General features: G+C 40.5%; 2 protein-coding genes and 1 pseudogene across 3 annotated transcripts; 1 reads left to right on the top strand and 2 right to left on the bottom strand.

Moving 5' to 3' along the window:
• Positions 1 to 1,017: 1,017 nt before the first annotated feature.
• Positions 1,018 to 2,325, top strand: LOC132846064 (zinc transporter ZIP1-like; annotated as a pseudogene).
• A 4,147-nt stretch (positions 2,326 to 6,472) lies between these two features.
• Positions 6,473 to 14,789, bottom strand: LOC132846295 (complement C1r subcomponent-like). The gene is made up of 13 exons (XM_060870964.1): positions 14,665 to 14,789; positions 13,871 to 14,060; positions 13,214 to 13,394; positions 12,728 to 12,865; positions 11,447 to 11,643; positions 9,804 to 9,945; positions 9,556 to 9,674; positions 9,330 to 9,408; positions 8,968 to 9,102; positions 8,811 to 8,882; positions 7,369 to 7,565; positions 7,055 to 7,278; positions 6,473 to 6,964 (listed from the first exon to the last, which is right to left on the bottom strand). Exons 1-13 carry the CDS (start codon positions 14,688 to 14,690, stop codon positions 6,607 to 6,609), a joined length of 2,058 nt encoding a protein of 685 aa, XP_060726947.1. The 5' UTR covers positions 14,691 to 14,789; the 3' UTR covers positions 6,473 to 6,606.
• Positions 14,790 to 15,126: 337 nt separating this feature from the next.
• Positions 15,127 to 20,280, bottom strand: LOC132846313 (keratin-associated protein 16-1-like). Of its 2 annotated transcripts, XM_060870995.1 has the most exons (3): positions 20,181 to 20,280; positions 16,960 to 20,064; positions 15,127 to 16,670 (listed from the first exon to the last, which is right to left on the bottom strand). In XM_060870995.1, the coding sequence occupies exon 3, from the start codon at positions 16,492 to 16,494 to the stop codon at positions 15,514 to 15,516; it is 981 nt and encodes a 326-aa protein (XP_060726978.1). In that variant the 5' UTR covers positions 16,495 to 16,670; positions 16,960 to 20,064; positions 20,181 to 20,280; the 3' UTR covers positions 15,127 to 15,513. The 2 variants fall into 2 exon arrangements, with proteins under 2 accessions (XP_060726978.1, XP_060726977.1); XM_060870994.1 differs by having other exon boundaries at positions 15,127 to 20,064.
• Positions 20,281 to 20,727: the final 447 nt, after the last annotated feature.

Genomic DNA, 20,727 nt, shown 5'->3' with positions numbered 1-20,727 from the left:
AATTTAAAATACTATATATCTATCCCTATCCCTAATGAGAAAGCTGGAAGCCATCCTCATTTGGGTGACACTCTACAGTAAATAGTGTAAATGTAAATAATGTCCTTTCTACAACAGTTTATAGTAGTGCAACCGAGAGCTCCTGAGTAACTAATGGGTCATTGTAAACTCTTGAGTTCAGCACTGATTGCTGATAAAGACCAGACCATACAGCTGACTGACACAACATTGGTTCAAAATGGTGTATGTGTGATCTGTTAAACCCAGATTGTCTTCATAACTATGGGTTAGTTAGGGGGTATATGTGTGCGTGTGTACAGTATTGTCCTGTTAAACCCAGATTGTCCTCATAACTATGGGTTAGTTAGGGTGTGTGTGTGTATTTGTGATGTCCTGTTAAACCCATACTGTCCTCATAACTACAGGTTAGTTAGGTGTGTGTGTATGTATATACAGTGTGTATATATATATATATATATATATATATATATATATATATATATATATATAAAATATGCTCATTTAGACACTAATCATAATTCTTGGACTAAATTTATTTTAATACTGTTCACAATAACAGTGAATTGCCATCAAATACCAGTATTTTGCTTTATTTAAAAATTTTGTATAGTCAAAACACCTTAATCCTAATGAATAAATTCAGTATATTTCTATGGAAAAAAATACAAGGTTCAATGATGACAAATACCTGTTACTTACAATAAAAACATAATCTCAAACTATTCAGTAATGTATTTAACCCTCATTCTTAAACAAATGCATGCATAAATATGTATATTCTTACAGGGGAGACACCTTTCAGTAACTGTTATCTAGTCTACTCTCCTTTTGCTTTTTAATTCAGTTTTTTGAATTTTTATAGCTAAATAACTCCATATTTCACTTAGGACACCCTCTTCTCAGATTACAAACCCAGGGTACAAACCCTATGATTCTCATGGTTAATGATGTATGCTAGATGATGCCCAGATTAACTTCAGTAAGTCCTCATGAGTCATGACTAATTCAGGATACGCCCACTCCCGCCTACTCCCGCCCTGTCCTCACAGTCCTGTAGAATGTCAGGTCTTAATATTTCCAGACTGTTTCAATAAAACTGAATTCTGAGCAGAATTTTAGCCCATGCCATAAGGAGTAGTGTAATATTACTTATTCATCTCTATGACAATGGGAAAGGTGTGTCCCCATAACTCGGTGTGGTACTTATTTTGGGAAAAAGTCCTAATAAACCACCCGTACCTGTATAGGTGTGTGTGTGTGTGTGTGTGTGTAGGTTTTGTCCTGATGCTCTGGTCATTGTGGAGGATTTTCTCTTCTGATTCTGTGTTTTTTCTGTAATTTATTTTGTTTTATTTAGTTATAACTGTGTTCCTTTATTATTTCACTCCATATCATATGTGTATCATAAAATATGTGTATGTTTATATTCTTAACAAATGAATGCACTGCTTAATAAAGTAATATAAATAACAAAATAATGGTGAGAAGTGCTGTATTAATGTGTGTTAGACGCCTGTCTCTCGTCTCTCAGCTGTATCTCTGAAGGTGTGTTTTTAGCCTCCTGTCTGTTGGACATCATTCCAAATTTTCTGAAAGAAATGAGAGAAACATTCACAGAACTTAGCGTTACCGTAAGTGTAATCCTACAATGCACCACGGCACCTACACAATACCAACAATGCCTTGTGTCCCATGTCCTCAGCTGTACTTCCCCGTGCCGGAGTTCATCATGTCTGTGGGGTTTCTGTTCCTGCTGGTGATGGAGCAGCTGATCCTGACTCTGAGGGATGAGCGTGAGCAACAGCACGGACAGAAGGAAGGACGAGAGGACAAGGAAGCTCTGCTACTGTGCTCACCAACGGTCCGGACACGTCCCGACCCCTCCTTGTCCCCCATCCGCTCGTCCGTGCTACTCCTGTCTCTCTGTCTGTTCTTCATCTGCCAGGGTTTATCTGTGGATGTGGTGCGGCTGCGTCCCGAACTCCTTCTGCGCACTTCACTCGTCACTTGCAGCCTGGTCTTCCTGCTCATTCACAGTCACATGAGACGGTTCGTAGTGTTGGTCTGCCTGGGGGTGCTGTCCTCAGCGTTCCCGCTCGGCCTCGCCCTGCGTTACACAGACACACACACCACTCATTTCACTTGGCTCGCTCCACACTCCAGGGCCTGAGTGTTGGTAGCTTCATCTACGTCGTCTTCATGGACGTGATGCCCCGAGTCACGAGTGCTAACGAGCAATGTATCGCTAAAGTCACACTGATCCTCATGGGGTTCAGTGTGTTCACCGCCTCATTGCTTCTCTAAACACACACAGTGTTCAGTGTGTTCATCAACACACTGCTCCTCTAACCCTTCCATGCCGCCCCACCACACCCACACACACACACACTTACTTGTGAGTGTAAGTGCACTTGTAGGACTTCCTGGATTGTGATGTAAACATGTTTCTTTACGCTGTAAAAAATGTCATTAAACTTGAGATATTTTATTAACGCTCGCTCTGTTCTGAACTACATAGGGCACTAGATTCTGCATTGTACACTTCATCTGCACTATAGCATCTTACCATTAAAGTGTGTGAAGAAACTATATAATGTCCCCGCCCCCAAGCCCATATACATGAAGCCCTGCCTCTTAGTAGATTACTTTACTCCTCTCTTAATTTGTGTGTGTGTGTGTGAGAGAGAGAGAGAGAGTGTGTGACAGAGAAAGATATTGGATACATAGTAAACAGTTCCACAGTAAAGAGACGAGAGAATTAAATTCCAGGATGATTTTATTGTGTTTTCTTTGTGTTGAACAATCAGCAGTCACATATTAAAAGTAAATGTTTACTGTGTTTCTGCAGGTGACAAGATCTGAAGTGTTTAACCGTCCATCATCCTTCCTGCAGCATCGTGACAGTTATTAAATATCAGACTGTAATCAGTTCCTCCTTCTCTCACAAAATCCGACACCGTTTTACTTCCGCCGAAGTTCTTAGTCTCCCTGATCTGTAAAAAAAAAAATCAGTACCTCTGAATATCACATGAAATAATGATTAAATTATATCATTTACAGTGTGGATATGTTCCAGATGTTCCTACCTTCCATTTGTTGCTCATGTGTCGTGCATCCACCACCACCGTCTGAGAGGAAATCCCGAAACCATCTCCTTTATGTACCAACCACTTCGTCCCGTCTTCCAGAGTCACTCTGAAATCATTACACACTGAAATTGAAAACCATTTTAATCAGAGAACACACTCCACTCTATTGGAGTCGTCAAATAAAAGTACTGACTGAGTCCTGACTTATTCTCAGAATGAATTGAATTATACAATAAACTGTTCTTCTACACAATTAGGTGATTTCCTTAAATATGCAAAAAAAAAAAAAAAAAAAAAAAAAAGGCATCAGAGTAAATGATTGTAATGTGATGTGTGTTGTTATAGTTCAATCTTCATAAAGCCACAGCAGGTCCATGTGGGTGTGGTGATGTACCTGACTCCTGAGTGACTCAGTACACCTGCCTGGAAGCTCAGACCCTCCAGTGGCCGCGTCATCCGGTCAGCCAGATAAACTTTGGAGTTGTAGAGCTTCCTCAGGTCCGCCTTATTCGACAGGTCATAACTGTACGAGTTTCCTTTACCTGATGATGGAAATATAAAGATGGTGTTCAGGGTAAATGTTCGTACAATCTGTAGGATGTTCTGTTCACGGAGTCTCTTTAATCTGTTTCCTTTTTATACAAAGACTGTGACATTCATCTTAAATCTACATAAGACTGATTAAACACATGTAATGAAGGTGTCATAAACGTACCTTTGCCCCAGGAGCCTTCAGCGCCCATCAGCGCTACAGCCAACACAAACACAACGAGAGCGTTAGTGACCATCATCTCCCAACCTCTGTGGAGCTGGAGCTGGTGTTAATTAGAAGAAAGATGCTGTGTATTGACCTGAACACAGGAAACTCTGTGATTATATACTGAACGAGACGTGTACAGACGAGTGTTGGAAAAAAACAAGTTACGCAATTTCAGAAATTCTTCCAGGGCTGTGTTCCAAATCCTCACTTTACAAACACACACATCCACCATGCACAAACACATACTGTGTACAAACACACACACAAACACACCCTGCACAAACACACGGTTTACAAACACATCTCTGTGCAAAATACACAATAAACAGACAGAACCTGTGCATCACAACTATGTTTAAATTACTATTCAGTCAAAACAGTGACTGGATAAATGGAAGCTTTATTATGAATAACTGTCTAAACTCAGGACTTTTATTATTCCAGCTGCTGCGTGTACTGATATCCAGCAGAGGAAACTCCAACATGATGAAATCAACAGCAGAGATTGTGAAAGAGGTTCAGATTTGGGGTCAAAATTCCAACTTTATAGAACAAAACATTTAGATGATTAACACTGAAATATCTGATCTACTGTAATACACAAAAGTCTGATTTAACGCTGAAATATCTGACCAAACACTGAATTATCTGATCTAACCCTGAAATCTCTGAACACTGAAATATCTGATCTAACAGTGACATGTCTGATCAGACACTGAATTATCTGATCTAACCCTGAAATCTCTGAACACTGAAATATCTGATCTAACCCCACTGTTCTCAGAACTGTTCCAGTTTTTAAATTGAAATCTGACCATCTGTTTGAAACATCAGTATTTTTGTGTGCACATGTTTTTGGGTGTGCGTATGTTTTTGGGTGCACGCATGTGCGTGTTTGTGTTGGTGCATGTCTGTATGTGTGTGTGTATGTTGGCGCACCTGTGCGAAGCGGATCCCGCTTATTATATTGCTACCTACCAAATAAATCGATAATTTGACTCAAAATGATTTAAAAAGAAGTTTATTCATTCATTCATTCATCTTCTACCGCTTATCCGAACTACCTCGGGTCACGGGGAGCCTGTGCCTATCTCAGGCGTCATTGGGCATCAAGGCAGGATACACCCTGGACGGAGTGCCAACCCATCGCAGGGCACACACTCATTCACTCATGCAATCACACACTAGGGACAATTTTTCCAGAGATGCCAATCAACCTACCATGCATGTCTTTGGACCGGGGGAGGAAACTGGAGTACCCAGAGGAAACCCCTGAGGCACGGGGAGAACATGCAAACTCCACACACATGTGGAGGCGGGAATCGAACCCCGACCCTGGAGGTGTGAGGCGAACGTGCCCCACTTAAAAAGAAGTTTATTGATTTAAAAACAATTGTATTGGTTCCGCTAAAGAAAATAGTGCGCTTCGTCTCTACGGTTAGAATCCTGTGTGTCCATGGCAACGCTCTGTTTTTCATGGCAACGGTGTGTTATAGTTCGCAGCGGTCTGTTATCAAGAAATAAAATAGTGTGCGCATAGAAAGAATTCGTCCACACGCCGCTCAAAAAATAAATAAATAAAAATCCTGAGCGCAAGTCCACCGTTTAGGCGGCTTTTTGTGTTAAATTATATTTCCTGTCGCTGCACAGGCTCTTTTATTGTACATGACAGCTTATGTCCCGATGGCCGGTCGTTGCATTACGATTAAAAGCAATATCAATAAAGTAAAAAATGTGATATGCAGTCAAGTTCGAGTGTATGCACTGTTTAAACGAGTGTTCTCAAATTCTCACTGATACTTTTGTGATTTGCGGAGTTTTGACAAGTTGATATTGTTTCTTATTCAAAAGTGGTGACAGAAAAAAACTCAGCACCCCCAACGTGAAACCTCTTCCCACCCCCCTGTCACAATCACATCATAATCAAAATGAATAATTAGGCTTAAAAGCAAATGTATATGTAAGGGAATCAAGTTTAACAATTACATGTAATATTGCTCCAAATATCATCAATAATGATGTGCGCAATACCATGTATAACTTGCATTAAGTCGGTAATCTTATATATATATATATATATGTATATATACACACACACACACACACACACACACACATATATATATACATACACCTACAGTTTTGATCTTAGGCTTTTCATTAAGTTATTTATTTCTACTATAACACTTGTGTTCCTGCTATTATTGCATTTAATGAGGCCTCGTTGTATTTATTCTTACATTAGATTCCAGATGTGGTCAAGCTACAATTTTGACTAAAACTAGACTAAAATTAAAAGACTTTTAGGCGACTAAAACTTGACTAAGATACCTTGAGTTTTCTTTTGACTAAAACTAGACTAAAATGACGAGACTTTTAGTCGACTAAAACTAGACTAACAAAAAAGATATGTGAATGACTAAATATGACTAAAACTAACAAGGACATTTGGCACAAGACTAAGACTAAGACTAAATTAAAAATAGGTGATGAAATTAACACTAGTGTGTGTGTGTGCGCCTCCTCAGAGGAGAACACTATTATCATGAAAACAGTTAAACAGTAAAAGCTGTTCTATTGATGACACGGAAACTAAACCAGCTTCTGGTGGTAAAATATTCATCTTTATTTTTCTATTAATCGATCACAAAAAACTACCACAGATTATAAATAGAAGCTTTTGAAGCCGTCACTTGAGCAGCTCATCTCGTTTCTATTCCATCTTCTCCTCAGCAGCTAGTTTTCCTCCATTATTTTCTTGATCCAGTTGGAGTATCGAGCAACGCGAGTGTACACGCCGTACCTTCCTGGTTTTCCACAGTCGACTCCCCAGCTAACGATCCCGGCTGCGTAAAACGCATCCTTGTTTTTCATGACAAAACCAGAGCCGCCGTCTCCATGACACGTGTCCTTCCCTCCTTCAGGAAGTCCAGCACAGAACATGTTCTCCGTCAGAGTGGACAAGTCTCTGTTGTTCTTTCTCAATGCCTCGATGGACGAGTGACATGTCTTATGATCCACGATGGGAAGACGGATGTACCGGAGATAATTGGAAGTGTCAAACGTCTCTGTCACTCCAAATCCGGAAACCCACCTGCAGCAGAAACATTTTACACCATCAGGTTTCTCTCTGAAAAAACAAAACAAAAAACAAACAGCCATGGACGTGTTGAGACGTTCTTACCCAAAACTCTCCAGGTTTGTGTCCTGTGCAGGAATACACACCGGCATTACATGGGCATTAAAGGTGATGGGTGAAGCCAGCTTGATTAAAGCTATATCGTTGTTATAATTTGGGCTTTTATATCCCGGGTGAATGTGTAGAGACTTGACAGGAAGTGGGTGAATTACCACATGCGTACCATCTGGAGAAAGATAGCTGCTTACTTTGTTGCTTCCAACATACACCTAAAAACACCAATAATAAAATGTGTTAAAGATAAATTATAATCATACATCAGCATTAAGACACATTAATGCCGCAGGACACAAGGCCACCTTCACTTCAACTGTCGGCTGTTTTATTTTCTGCAGGGTGTGAGCCGCGGTGAGGAGCCATTTTTCTCCAATCACAATTGCTCCTCCTCTTCCTCCAGTGAGAAGAAAAACCTGCCAGGGAAACGAGTTGTTTGTCGCTTTGGTACCTCCTAAAAGCCGCCCGAAACCCTCGATATCCACAACAGGACGCCCACACACTGAAATATTCAGAATAAGAATTAAAATATGTTTCTTATTTCTTTACCATCTGCCTCTTTGTTTTAAACATAATAAAGTCTTTCTTCTGCCCTTGTCTGGTTCTCTGCTGTGGGGACGCCGACATGTTATCTAACTCTTTAAACGAGTCTATCAAAAGGCTTAGAGGTTGTTTCTGTAAGTTTCTTTTTGGTTCCTGCTTCACCAAAACAAATGGCTGGCTTTTTTTTATTGATGTCAAACCCCTTCCAATATAAACCACATAAACAGGAGTTTAATAAAGTGACTAAATAACAGTCCAGGAGTTGGAGCCTGTTTTAGCGGTGTACGAGTCTCACTGGTCCTTTGTCAGGGTTTAGCTGAGGACCATTCTCCTGTTTGACTGGTCAGAAGAAACTAAGTCTTTTAATTTAAATTAAATTAGCGTCCACCTGAGGTAGTTCGGATAAGCAGTAGAAAATGAGTGAGTGAGTGAGTGAGTGAGTAAATTAGCGAGTATTTATGCGCCCTTTCCACCAGAAAGAACCCGGTGCTGGTTCAGAGTTAGTGCTGGTTCAAAGTTGGTTCCACTGGCAAGCCTTCTAAGAACCGGTTTGCCTTTCCATGAGCTAGAGAGTCATCACAGAGCCGAGTGTTACGTCACTGTATACGTCTCATCTTTCCCAGCATCGTAAGCGCAGCAACAGCAAACACAAACAACATCAACAATGGTAGATGTTGCTTTACTGTTAATTCTCATGGCTTTGTGAATCTACATTGGCATCCAAACATGGCAAATACAAAGCATACGTGTAGCTTCATGTTATTTGTATAAACGGAGGTTGCAATCAAGAATAACGGAAAGATTATTTTATCATTAGCACAGAAAAAAGTAGCATGTAGCTACTTACTATCATGTGTGCTGATAATTGATCATATTGCGGTAAAGTGTATTAAACATTAGTATACTTAAGGTACATTATCAAAGACACTAACAGTAACCCTGCCCCAGACCCAGACGCAAGCTGTTCTTAAGTCTAGACCAGCAACATTTTGGTGCTACTTAAGAAGCACTTTTCCTGGTTCAGAACCGGTGCTTTGGGTGTCGAAAAAAAAAAAGAACTCATTTTAAATTAGGCACTGAACCAGCACTCAAACTGCCTTGGTGGAAAAGGGGCAATAGAAACCCTTCCTGCACTTTCAGAAACTTCCTGGTAAAGCTTTAGGCTATGAATCTGGATGCGGTGGCTGCTGTGTGTTTATGTTACCTGGGAAACAATGAGGTGTTATGGCGTTTTCTTCTCCTCTCCATTTGCGATCAGCTCCACAGGTGAGATTTACTACAAATTAGATTGATTATTATTATTATTATTATTATTATTATTATTATTAATCATCAGAAGCTTCTTCCCTACACGGATGTACCTTCGTTCTTTTCTGTGAAAGAGTAAAAGGGTTGGTGACATTTATACTGGACCACAGACATGTACTGGTTGTTGGAACCAGACAGAAAATTAAATTCACCATTCAGTAAATTCTCCGGTTCTCCACAATCAATAACTGCAACGATAAAAAGTCAAATTTATAAAAACACCAAGTAAGAGTATTTTTTTATTTTGAATAGAACATTTAACCTGAATAGTTTTCTTTGATGCTAAATAAACCCCATTTATTTTAAATGAAATCTTTTCTTGTGTTGTTATGGACTTGAATCTTGTCTCCTGTGCTAATAGAATTATAAAAAATAGAACTAATAAAACTCAATAATACGCTTTGTTCTGACTCACTCCTGCACTCAGGTAAGGGTAAATGCCACCTCCCGTTCTCCTGACACATGGATTTGTAACTTTTTATTTCCTTTTCTCCCTAAAACACAAACAGAAATGAAGACAGAAACAACCTCAGGAGACAAACTACAGGTGACGGAAGAAACAGCAGAAATCTGGTCCTGTATTGCAATAAAATAAAGATTTAATATTTAATGCTGGCATACACACACACACAAAACCTCACCATCATGATCTTGTATCCCGTGTCACAGCGCACTTCAATGTAATCTCTGTAGAAATATTTTGAGAATTTGGGAGTGATTCGGGCATTTGGGATTGTTCCATCAATTTTACACTCCACTCCTTCAGACATGTTCACACACACACGTACACTTGTGGGTTAGGAAACACACTTCAAATGCATTTGTAATTTAAACAGTGTGTAAGGAAGTTCTGTAACTTCTACAGGAGCAGGTTGTGTTTCCTGCTTACTCTGGGTTGTGTAGCGAAGGCTAAATCCTCCACTTTGTCCATCGGTGTGAAACTCCAGAGCTACAGTGTGTGAGCCGGTGTGTATGATTCCAGGACTCTGATCTCCACAAAGCTTCTTTGGAGCTTCACCGGGGACAGACAGCTGAGGAAGAAAATAACTTCCATTAGCATTACATATAATCCCACAGAGCTGATGAGTTCTGGACTCTGATTGGTGGTCAGCTCTGACAGTAGCTCAGGTTTATATTAATGCATTTGCTATATGATATGATAATGTTGCCATAGTTCAGCTTGTTCACACTGACGTGTTCAGTGTTAGATTATAGATTGCAGAATTTTCTGTTGATCTGGTGATGTTTTTGCTACATCAGTGGTAAAGTTATAACTTGAAGCTCTACTTCACTCATCCTAAATGCCAGAGGCAGTTTTCCAACACCTGTATATCATCTTGTGCATGTGCGGACTTTTATATTGTACTGGTGTTAAGACACCAGTCTGACCAGACAGCATGGCGCAGGACAGAGACATCAACCTGAAAGGTCAGAGGGGTCCTCCAGGAGATAAATGCCCTCACACACAACCAGCCTGAATGAAGGCATCTCACCTGCCAGCAGACACAATATCAAGACAATGAATATGCCCCAGGTGATGACCCCCATCTCCAGCAGTAGTGTTACAGATTTGTAACAGCGAGACCCTGGTTTCCTGTGCTAATCTTGCTGATGGATGGATTGCCTTAGGACATCCCCCAAGGGCAGGACTTACAGTCCCTGTGCAACAGAATGATCTGTCAACCTTGGTCAAAAGCCTACACCTTCCTGTGTGGCCCCACAGGGGTGACACAAGCCAGGGTTTGCGACCTTGCAGTGCAGGAAACAGTAAATACAAATGCACTAGAATCTAGGAAGTGCATTAGTACCAGCTGTTAGCCTCCATGCTGACACTCGCTGAGAAGCATTTCCTCCACATGGGCAGTATGTAGAAGTGTGTCACTTGAGGAGGTCTGAGATGCTGCTACTTGGGTATTGCTGTGTATCTTTCCCAGGTTCTACTTGATCCCCTCCCAATGGGGTGTAAGGGAAGTCCTTCCAGACAATCTAGGAGTTGGTTCCTCATGAGCCACTCCAACATGACCCATTTTTAAGGATTTAAGAACAATTGGCCCTGGTGGTTTGATGGGGTGAAACAGAATGTGAGGGTATGGGTGTAAGGCTGTTTTTTAAACACCAGATAATGGCTCCTGACAGTTTCCCTTGTTCATGAACGGGATTATATCCTCAACCCTGTGTTTTCCAATGGGTTTTCTCAATAACATGACAAGCTGTGATTATTTTTTCTTCTTGTTGATTAAAATGACAAAATGTAACTAAAGTAACTATAAATGGATAAAATGTAAGAAGTGCTGTTCTTAATTCAATTCAAAACTGAAATTATTGGTAAATTGCTGGGGAAAAAATGAATAAAACACTTGAAGGTTTTCTGAAATAGTTTTGAGGTATTAACAGTAACTTCACCTATTTTCCTGTTATTTTCCTATACCCTCATGGAGCAAGAGTTTCATTCCTTACTTAGCCAATACGATTTCCTCATAATGCATTTGGAATAAATGTAAACTGGGACACACCCACAGTGTAATAATGTACCTGGAGCCAGTGGAACAAGCAGGACTGTCCCTGTGCATCAATCTGCTCAATCTGAAAGTTGTCGCTGAAGTTGAGAGTTATCTGGAACCCAGGCTGAACAGAGATACTGTACAAGCAGGTCACTCTAAGAGGAGCTGCATTCGGGTATCCAGGACTCAACAGAACTCCCTCAGGTTCTGTGAAAACCCCGCAGTCCACTATGGAACCACGAGGAAACAACACCACAGAATAAAAACAGATATCCAGAAAGACTAGTATACATAAGTATGCCAACAGTCTTAAAACATTTAAAAAAAAAAAAAAAAAAAAAACACTTAAGGGTATGTGTGTGTTACATTTATATTTATGGCATTTAGCAGACACACATGTCCAAAGTGATTTACAAAAGTGCTTAGAAGTCTCCATCGATAAATATATCCTCATGCTGGTTCACAAGAACAGGGACTGTGAACACCATCAGTCTTAAAGCTCTGTTGGGGATTTTATTTAGGGAAGAGCCTAAAATTACAGACTGCCTCAACAAAGATTCCACTCCAAGATACACCTTAGAAAGAGCTCTTCTCCAAAAAGGCTTACATAATACTCAGATGACTTGATTTATTTTGTTACTGGAATAAATTTCTTCATTAAGATTTTAGACGAACTCATCCTTTTATTTTCTTACAAGGGAGGTCGCTTGAAGACAGTGACTCAGTTGTTCAGACATCTAAGGGAAGTTCTTTCCACTAGCTCGGCACCAGAACAGAGAAGAGCCTTGATGCAGTTCTTCTTTGTACCCTGAGAGATGGTGGAGCAGTGCTGGCGGTCAGAGGGAGTGTGGTGCAGTGTGGTAAGAGCTTTGAGGTCATTAAGTGCTGGACTGTTTGTGGACTAGTGAGGATGAAACATTTTGGATCAGCTTGACAGGTCAGATGGTTCAGAGTCAGACCTGCCAGGAGCAAGGTGCAGTAGTCCAGTTTAAAAATGAGAAAGGGAAAAACAAGCATCTGAGTGGCCTGTATGGACAGGAATGGACAAATCCTCCTGAAATTGTAAAGACAAAAGCACCATGAGCATGTCAGTGGAGTGGCAGGTTGGAAAGCTGATTGATCGTGAGATCTGACAGACATTTAGATCTCAATGGTCTCCTGGGATCCCTGACATGGAGATGTATTACCAGGACTTAAGGTGCCATCCGTGATGAGATGTCTGTCAGAAATGTTGAAGTGTTGATAGCAGGGGAAACAGGAGGTGTGATGCACAAGTGTGTGTATTGTCTGCATTGTTGGTGTGTACACTCACACACACAGGAATGCTGATCTGCCCGCAGCTTGTAGCCATGGTAACAGGCACACAGGTATGAGCCCAGAGTGTTGAGGCAGATCTGAGCACAATGTGGTTCTGAATCATCTGAATCAGGAGACGCGCATTCATCTATGTCTGAGAACCAAACCACACACACATATAGGAGTCAGTACATGTGAGTCACTAGAGGTGTTAATCAATAAAGTCAGTAGAGTAGAATCACTCAGTAAAGGTGCGAGTCACCAGAGGTGCGAATCAGTAGAGTCAGTAGATGCATGAGTCAGTAGTCAGTCGAGGTCTGAATAAATAGAATCAGTATAGGTGTGAGTCAGTAGAGGTGTGAGTCAGTAAAATCAGTAGAGGTGTGAGTCAGTAGTCAGCAGAGATGTGAGTCAGTAATGTCATTAAGAGCTCATTAAAAGAATATCTGTTAATACATCATCTCTCTGTCTATTATTACTGTGAAGAGATTATTTATCGTACCAACAGCCTGGTAAAAGGCAGAGAACCCGAGATGCTGATGTGTTTCTGTATTTGATTCATCAGTCAAAAACACCAGCTTGAGACTGTTGCTAGGAGACAAAATGGTCTTGTTGCCAGGGTGATGGGGATCTGTGGAATTCTGGCCACAGAACCTTCCCAAAATCTTCTTACCATGAAGAACCTGACAATCAGACAAATAAATCAAAATAATGAATAAAACATGACAAAATCTCCTACTAATGACCTGTTTTTAATATCCTGTGGCTTCACATATATCTAGTATAAAAAACAAGATATATAAATGACATAATAAAAGAAATAAACTATATATAAATAAAATAACTGGATTCGTAAATATTAACAAAACTTTGGACTTACAGCTCACAGAATCTTGAGGTAAAAAATTATTTTATGTTAATTATAAAAAATTAATAAAGTTATTATTACATAATAATAAAATATTTTATTATTATTTTTAAGACGCCTGAGATAGGCTCAGGCTCCCCGTGACCCGAGGTAGTTCAGATAAGCGGTAGAAAATGGATGAATGAATTATTATTTTAAACAGCTGCTCATTCCAGAACATACTGACATGTAAATTTCATTAAGTGATATTACAGTATAGCAGAGATAATGATGATGAAGCTCCGCACTAACCGTCAGAGAGTCGTTGTAGCAGTTAAATGATGGTTCTATGTCCAGGTAATTGAAGGTGATCTGAAGTTGGTAACCTGGAGGAACTTCCAGATTCCACTGCTGATGGACGTTAGAGGGGTAGGGCTTTGGATACAGAGGAGACTTAACCTGATCGAACCTCTCCATGCCAAACACACACACACACAACACACTGAAAAGACAAACAGACCAAATTGTCAGCACAAAAATAATTCTAATGAGATTTTATATTTTATTATTTTTTATTACCTAAAATGATTATGTGGCACGTCACAGTTCAGAGTCAAAATGAACTCTTCTGGTTTTATTCTGCTCTGCACACATCCTAATCATCATGATCAATCTTCGCCTGTGTCTTTAATGTGATTTTACTCTACAGTGTGTTTGTCATTACCTTAACACTCTTAGGACTGAGGAGAAGTGTGACTTTTCCCCAACCAGTGATGTGCTATTACACGTTTCTACCACTAGGGGTTCGTGTATGATCAGGAGAGTCTCTAACAAACATTCACCCAAATACACACAAATCATCAGCAGAGTGTGTGGATGTTCTTGGTCCACAGACACACTTTCGAGGCAGACGAACGCTCACTTCTCTGTGCAATATTTTTTTACATTGACTGGAAGAATTCTTCCACAATAGAGAGCTAAGCCGTGGGGACTCACTGTTAGTCAGCTTAAACCATAAAGAAATGATTTCATCGTTTTATACATATTATATATTTACAAAGCTTTCATATGAGACAAAGAAAAAAAAAAGAAGTTTCTCCACGTACCTCAGTATTAGCTGTAATCTGACCATCGTTCTTCCAGCTACATGAGTAGAAATGAGCGAAGAGGAAAGACAAGGGTTTAAAAGTCAAAGAATCAGGTTTGTTTGATTTGGCAGGAATAAAAGAGGGACCGATATAAAGAGAGACAGACAGACAGGCATGCAGACAGACAAGCGATGCCAATGTTTCTCGTAAATCATGTTGTGTTTAAGGTCAAACTCCAGTTTAATCAGATCAATACGTTATTATAAAACATTAATCATAAATATTCTTCAAAAGCATTCATATTATTCCAGAAAGGAAAGGTCAGTTACATACGATGAATAAATACACGGCTAATCTGTTAAATAACAAAATACAAGTCAATATTTTAAAAAGGTAAAACAAATGAAAAGCAGCTACTGATTATAAAAAACTTTCATTTAATTAGAGATTTATACATTCAAAAGTTCCAATCGGCTTCATTTTGTGTGACACAATGAAATCTCAGAATTTTTAAGTAAGGAACAAAATATTTTGAAGAATTATGTTAAATAAACATAAAAATGTTACACATTTCCGTGCGCGCATGTGTGTGTGTGTGTGTGTGTGTGTGTGTGTGTGTGTAAACAAGGGTAAATAATTAATTTAATCAAAATCTTACTGTGTAAAACTCAATTCTCAGAAACATTCAAATGAAATTATAAGTACATCAACATGCTGACATAAGAATACAAAACAAACAAAAAAGTCATAAAACAACGCAATAATATAGCACATCGTGTCAAGCTGAAAATAAAAAAAATATGAAATGATTTAATTGTTTTGTGAAGTTCTGTAAAGTTCTGTAAAGAGACAGGTGAAATGTGAGACTCATGTGAGACACACATGAGAGGTGAGAGTCATGTGAGACATATGAGAAAGGTGAGACACAAATGAGAGGTGAGAGACAGCTGAGAAACAGGTGAGAGGTGAGACACAGTTGAGAAACAGGCGAGAGGCAGCTGAGAAACAGGTGAGACAGGTGAGAGCTGAGACACAGATGAGAGGTGAGAGACAGCTGAGAAACAGGTGAGGGACAGCTGAGAAACAGGTGAGACACGTGAGACACAGATGAGAGGTGAGACACAGGTGAGAGGTAAAGACACAGGTGAGAGGTGAGAGACACAGGTGAGAGGTGAGAGACAGGTGAGAGACAGGTGAGAGACAGGTGAGAGGTGAGAGACAGGTGTCATGTGAGACACATGAGAAAGGTGAGACACAAATGAGAGGTGAGAGACAGCTGAGACAGGTGAGAGGTGAGACACAGGTGAGAAACAGGTGAGACAGGTGAGAGCTGAGACACAGATGAGAAACAGGTGAGGGACAGCTGAGAAACAGGTGAGAGGTGAGAAACAGGTGAGAAGTGAGACACAGGTGAGAAGTGAGAGACAGGTGAGAGGTAAAGACACAGGTGAGAAGTGAGAGACAGGTGGGAAACAGATGTGAGGTGGGAGACAGCTGAGAAACAGGTGAGAGGTGAGAGGCAGCTGAGAAACAGGTGAGACAGGTGAGAGCTGAGACAAAGGTGAGAGGTGAGACAGCTGAGTAACAGGTGAGAGCTGAGACACAGATGAGAGGTGAGAGACAGCTGAGAAACAGGTGAGGGACAGCTGAGAAACAGGTGAGAGGTGAGAGGCAGCTGAGAAACAGGTGAGACAGGTGAGAGCTGAGACACAGATGAGAGGTGAGACACAGGTGAGAGGTGAGAGACAGATGAGAAACAGGTGGGAAACAGATGAGAGGTGAGAGACAGCTGAGAAACAGGTGAGAGACAGGTAACATTTCTGACATACTGGATATTGTGGTGTACATGTGAGCAGCTTCAAACGAGGTTCTGAACCTAAAAGGTATCTGAGATCTGCTTCTTCCACACAAACCTCAGAATCCTAGAGGCTGATCAGTCAAGAACAGATCAGCGTTTCAGATCAGTCCGTGACTGTGGACCAGGACATTTCTCAGGTCATGACAGACTGAAGATTCGTCCGGTCCTTAACACAAAACACAAAGAGACTAAACTCCACAATAATCACCATGGACACAACAGTCACCTCCTTTCTACAGCCAAGATGCTGCTGCTGGTGAAAAGGTTGCAGTCGAGTACAGTGTGTCAGGGGAACGATGTAAATCTATTCTTCCATTTATATTACATAAATAAACAGAACCAGTTAAATGTATTACAAATACCAATTCTCTCTCGGTCTCTCTCTCACACACACACACACTCTCACTCACACATTATGTGGAGATTGATATAGATGATGTAAATGTTTTACTTACAGTTCAGCACAAGCTCATGAACATCAGGAGCATCAAAACACCTCTGTAAGCTTCACTTCTTCACTCACCCCATCACAACAGCTCAACACCTTACACTGCCCCAAGTGGTGATTAGTAATTTAATACCTACCTACATGCTTTTATAACTTCTGACCCCTTGCCTACATCCTGTCCAGATAAGTTTCTCTGCAGCATGATATTCTGTGTCTCTTTAGTCTATTAAGTGTGTCAGTATCTGTATCCCTACCTGAGTGATGCCATCACCTGTTACTAAACAACCACGCATTGCTGTTCCAAGGGAAACCTTCAGCAGATTATTACCTTTAAAACGTGATTGGTCCAAAGCTGAGGAATCTATTGAGTGACGTCACAGTGTTTGTACATAGCCCCACCCCCAAGCCACATCAGATCCCAAAACTGCTTCAGCCAAATCAGTATATAAACATCAAATTAAACAAACAAAAAAAGAACTTGACAAACATTTAATGGCCATGTAAATCTCATCGGTTTATTCTTTTAGTACATTAAAGTATTGAAACTTTCTAATGCACTGTGAAAGAGAACACACACACACCGCTCACAATGACTGGGGCGGCGCGAGCGTGTGCCCGACCGCTAAAGCCACTCCAGGCGCGTGCACGAGACGAAAAAAGACAAAGAAAGTTGAAAAGTTCATCTTCTGTAGCTCGCGTTCAAAGTTCCTCCTGCTGCAGAGGTGGGTGGTGTTGGGGTATGATGTGGTGGAACATAGGGTGACCAGATTTGGGTGTGTGAAAAAGAGGACACTTCAGCGCACGCCAGAGGTAAATCTCACTGAACTCATCTTCAAAAACTTCCTGATGTGCACTGGTGGTTTTTCCTGTGACAAAAAGAACGCTTTCACAGCTGGATACATCTTTAGCAATCCCTCAATTCCTGGGAATAATGACAGCCATCGTGTCTTGCTGTGAGAGAGGAGAGCTCTAAATTCAACATCAGTAAACTCACAGTACTCCTTCAGACTCTGTACGCACAGTGTAGATGTGGAAGTGCTGATAAATTTTGAAAAATGATGTGCTCAATGTCATCATCCAGCGTGTCTGCTCCATGGTGAACACAATTGTTCAGAATGTGTGCTGGGCAGCCTACACCAATAAGAGCTGTGGTCTGCAGGGACTTTTTTAAATTTGCAAAAATATTCTTCCCGTCCTCATTACGCTGGATTCCTCCAAAATCTGCAATGCATTTAGAAAATATCCCTTTCTTTTCCAGTGTCTTTTATGTACTGTGAAATAGTTTCAGCTGATTCATTTGGGGTGTTTTTAATTTCAAGTAATTTACTTTGCACACCGCCGTTTTTCCAATCAAAATACTGAATGAGCAGAGGGAATATCTTTACTGCTCCATGACTGCTGCCATCAGTAGACACGCCACAGTAGGGGATATCTTGAAGTGCTTCTAGCGCAACTTCAACAGAATGTGGGGCTATCACAGTATTTACAATTGCCTCTGTCTTTGTTCGAGCGCTTGAGAATTTTTGAGCTGTTTTAGAATCTGTGAAAACCTTTAACAAGCCAGATGTGCAGTCCATTGACCTGTAGCTTTCGTGGTGCTTAACCGTGTGGAAAGCATAGGCAGCCTCAGCAGCAGTGACAGCTGCACTTTCGTTTTTACTAACGAAAAACTCCGTCACTTTAGCTGATAAGCTCTCGCCCCTCGCTGCCTTTCGATGCTTTGCTGAACATATGTGTGCCTCTAGGTCTTTGGCACATTATTTGCGACCGACACGTAAGTGCCTGCTTTGCAGGTCAGGCACTCAGCTTCATGTTGATCTCGACCGACACGAAAACATGGGAAATTTTTGTTTTAATTCGTCAGTGAACTTACACTTGCGTTTCGGCATGGCTGAAGATGCCGGGTAGCCATGCGCTTTGCCAGTGGTAAACAAGGTGCTTGAGGTGACTGACCAATTAAATGTGTACAGAGAATACTATCGACCAATGACGGTAGCTCTACACCCTACACTTCCACTCAATGCAAAGCGAACTGTAGGGGGAGGGCGTGACTAGTATGTGAATGAAAGAGAGAGCAATGCAAATTCGCCGTAAACACGTTTGAGGCTAGAATAACAAAATCCCAGACGATTTAGAAATTCCGCCCGGACACATTTTTAGGTTTCAAAAAGAGGACATATCCGGGCAAAAGAGGATGTCTGGTCACCCTAGTGGAACATATCCACAGATAAGTTTCACTTCCAGCTCATTCAAATCACATTCCTGTGGGGATCATTTCCTTTTCCATCTTACTGAATGAATGCAGCCTTGTTGTGCTGGCCAACAGATCATTAGAGCTAACTTTCACCCAAATAACGTTACAAAAGGATAAGTCAGAAATATAAATGTGTGGAACTTTAGTGAAAAACCTGGTGAGGCCTGGTGCTGGTTCTGCACAGGTTCCTGTTCTAGTACTCCAGAGTTCACTCATCTAGGCACTCAAACACACATCTATACACTCACAACTACACACTCACAACTACACACTCACAACTACACACTCACAACTACACACTCACAACTACACACTCACAACTACATAACCTCACTGAACAAACTTAAATCAAAGATTTATAGATCTAAAAAGATCTATTTATATAGATTTAAGCTATATATCTGAATTTGGGGGGTTTCACATAAGTGATGATCCAGACCACTCAGTAAAATAAGGCAGCCAGAAAACAATCTCTTTGCTTAGAGTTATTTATATAAAACTCTTACCTACTTTTACCCTCATTACACATGATACCTCAGTGATTTTCAGCATTACAATGTGACAAGTCATTGAACAACATAGTTTAGTGAATTCCAACTAAAAAAACAAAAACAAACAAACAGTCTTATCTGGGTAGATGTCCAGTTTTAAGAAGCCCAGCAACACCGATGGCAAAAGCAAAAATGTTCTTGCGAGGATTGATGAGTTTATCCGTATTGTGTTGAGTCTTCAGAGTGCTTTACAGCATCTCCATCGCCATCTCCTCAAATAAGGTAACCGCATTCATCCAATCACCGTTTTAATCCATTTTCCGTATTACGCTTTAAGCATGCAATGGGACCGACACAAAAGGCCCTTCTATAAATACAAAATGAACTCAATTACAAGTTTGTATTCATTAATAGTACACAAACAGTGCCAGAAATATAAGAGACTTTCATATAAAGTCAAAGCATAACAGTGGAAATACTCACAATGGCAATAGAAACAACAGTTTCCCATCAAGAGGCCTTTCACTGAAGCTAGCACAAACCCTGGTACACCACAAACTCAGGTGGAAGCCATTTTCTTTTCTTCTGCAAGTCTACTACCTTATATACCTTCAACACCCTGAAGTTTGCCCCCTATAGGTAAGGAGTTGAACAACTTGTAGCAGGCTAGACCTGTTACATCTATACACTCACATCTAAACACACATCTATACACTCACATCTCAACACTCACAACTAAATACTCACATCTATACACTCACATCTATACACTCACATCTAAACGCTCCCATCTAAACGCTCACATCTAAATACTAACAACTAAACACTCACAACTAAACACTCACATCTCAACTCACAACTAAACACTCACATCTATACACTCAACTAAACACTCACATCTCAACACTCTCATCTCAACACTCTCATCTCAACACTCATCTCAACACTCACAACCAAACACTCACATCTCAACACTCACAACTAAACACTCACATCTCAATACTCACAACTAAACACTCACATCTCAAAA

This window comes from Tachysurus vachellii, chromosome 5, assembly GCF_030014155.1.
Source record: "Tachysurus vachellii isolate PV-2020 chromosome 5, HZAU_Pvac_v1, whole genome shotgun sequence".
Lineage (NCBI taxonomy): Eukaryota > Metazoa > Chordata > Actinopteri > Siluriformes > Bagridae > Tachysurus > Tachysurus vachellii.
The sequence above is the reverse complement of the archived record's forward strand: the minus strand, read 5'-3'. Positions and strand labels throughout refer to the sequence as shown.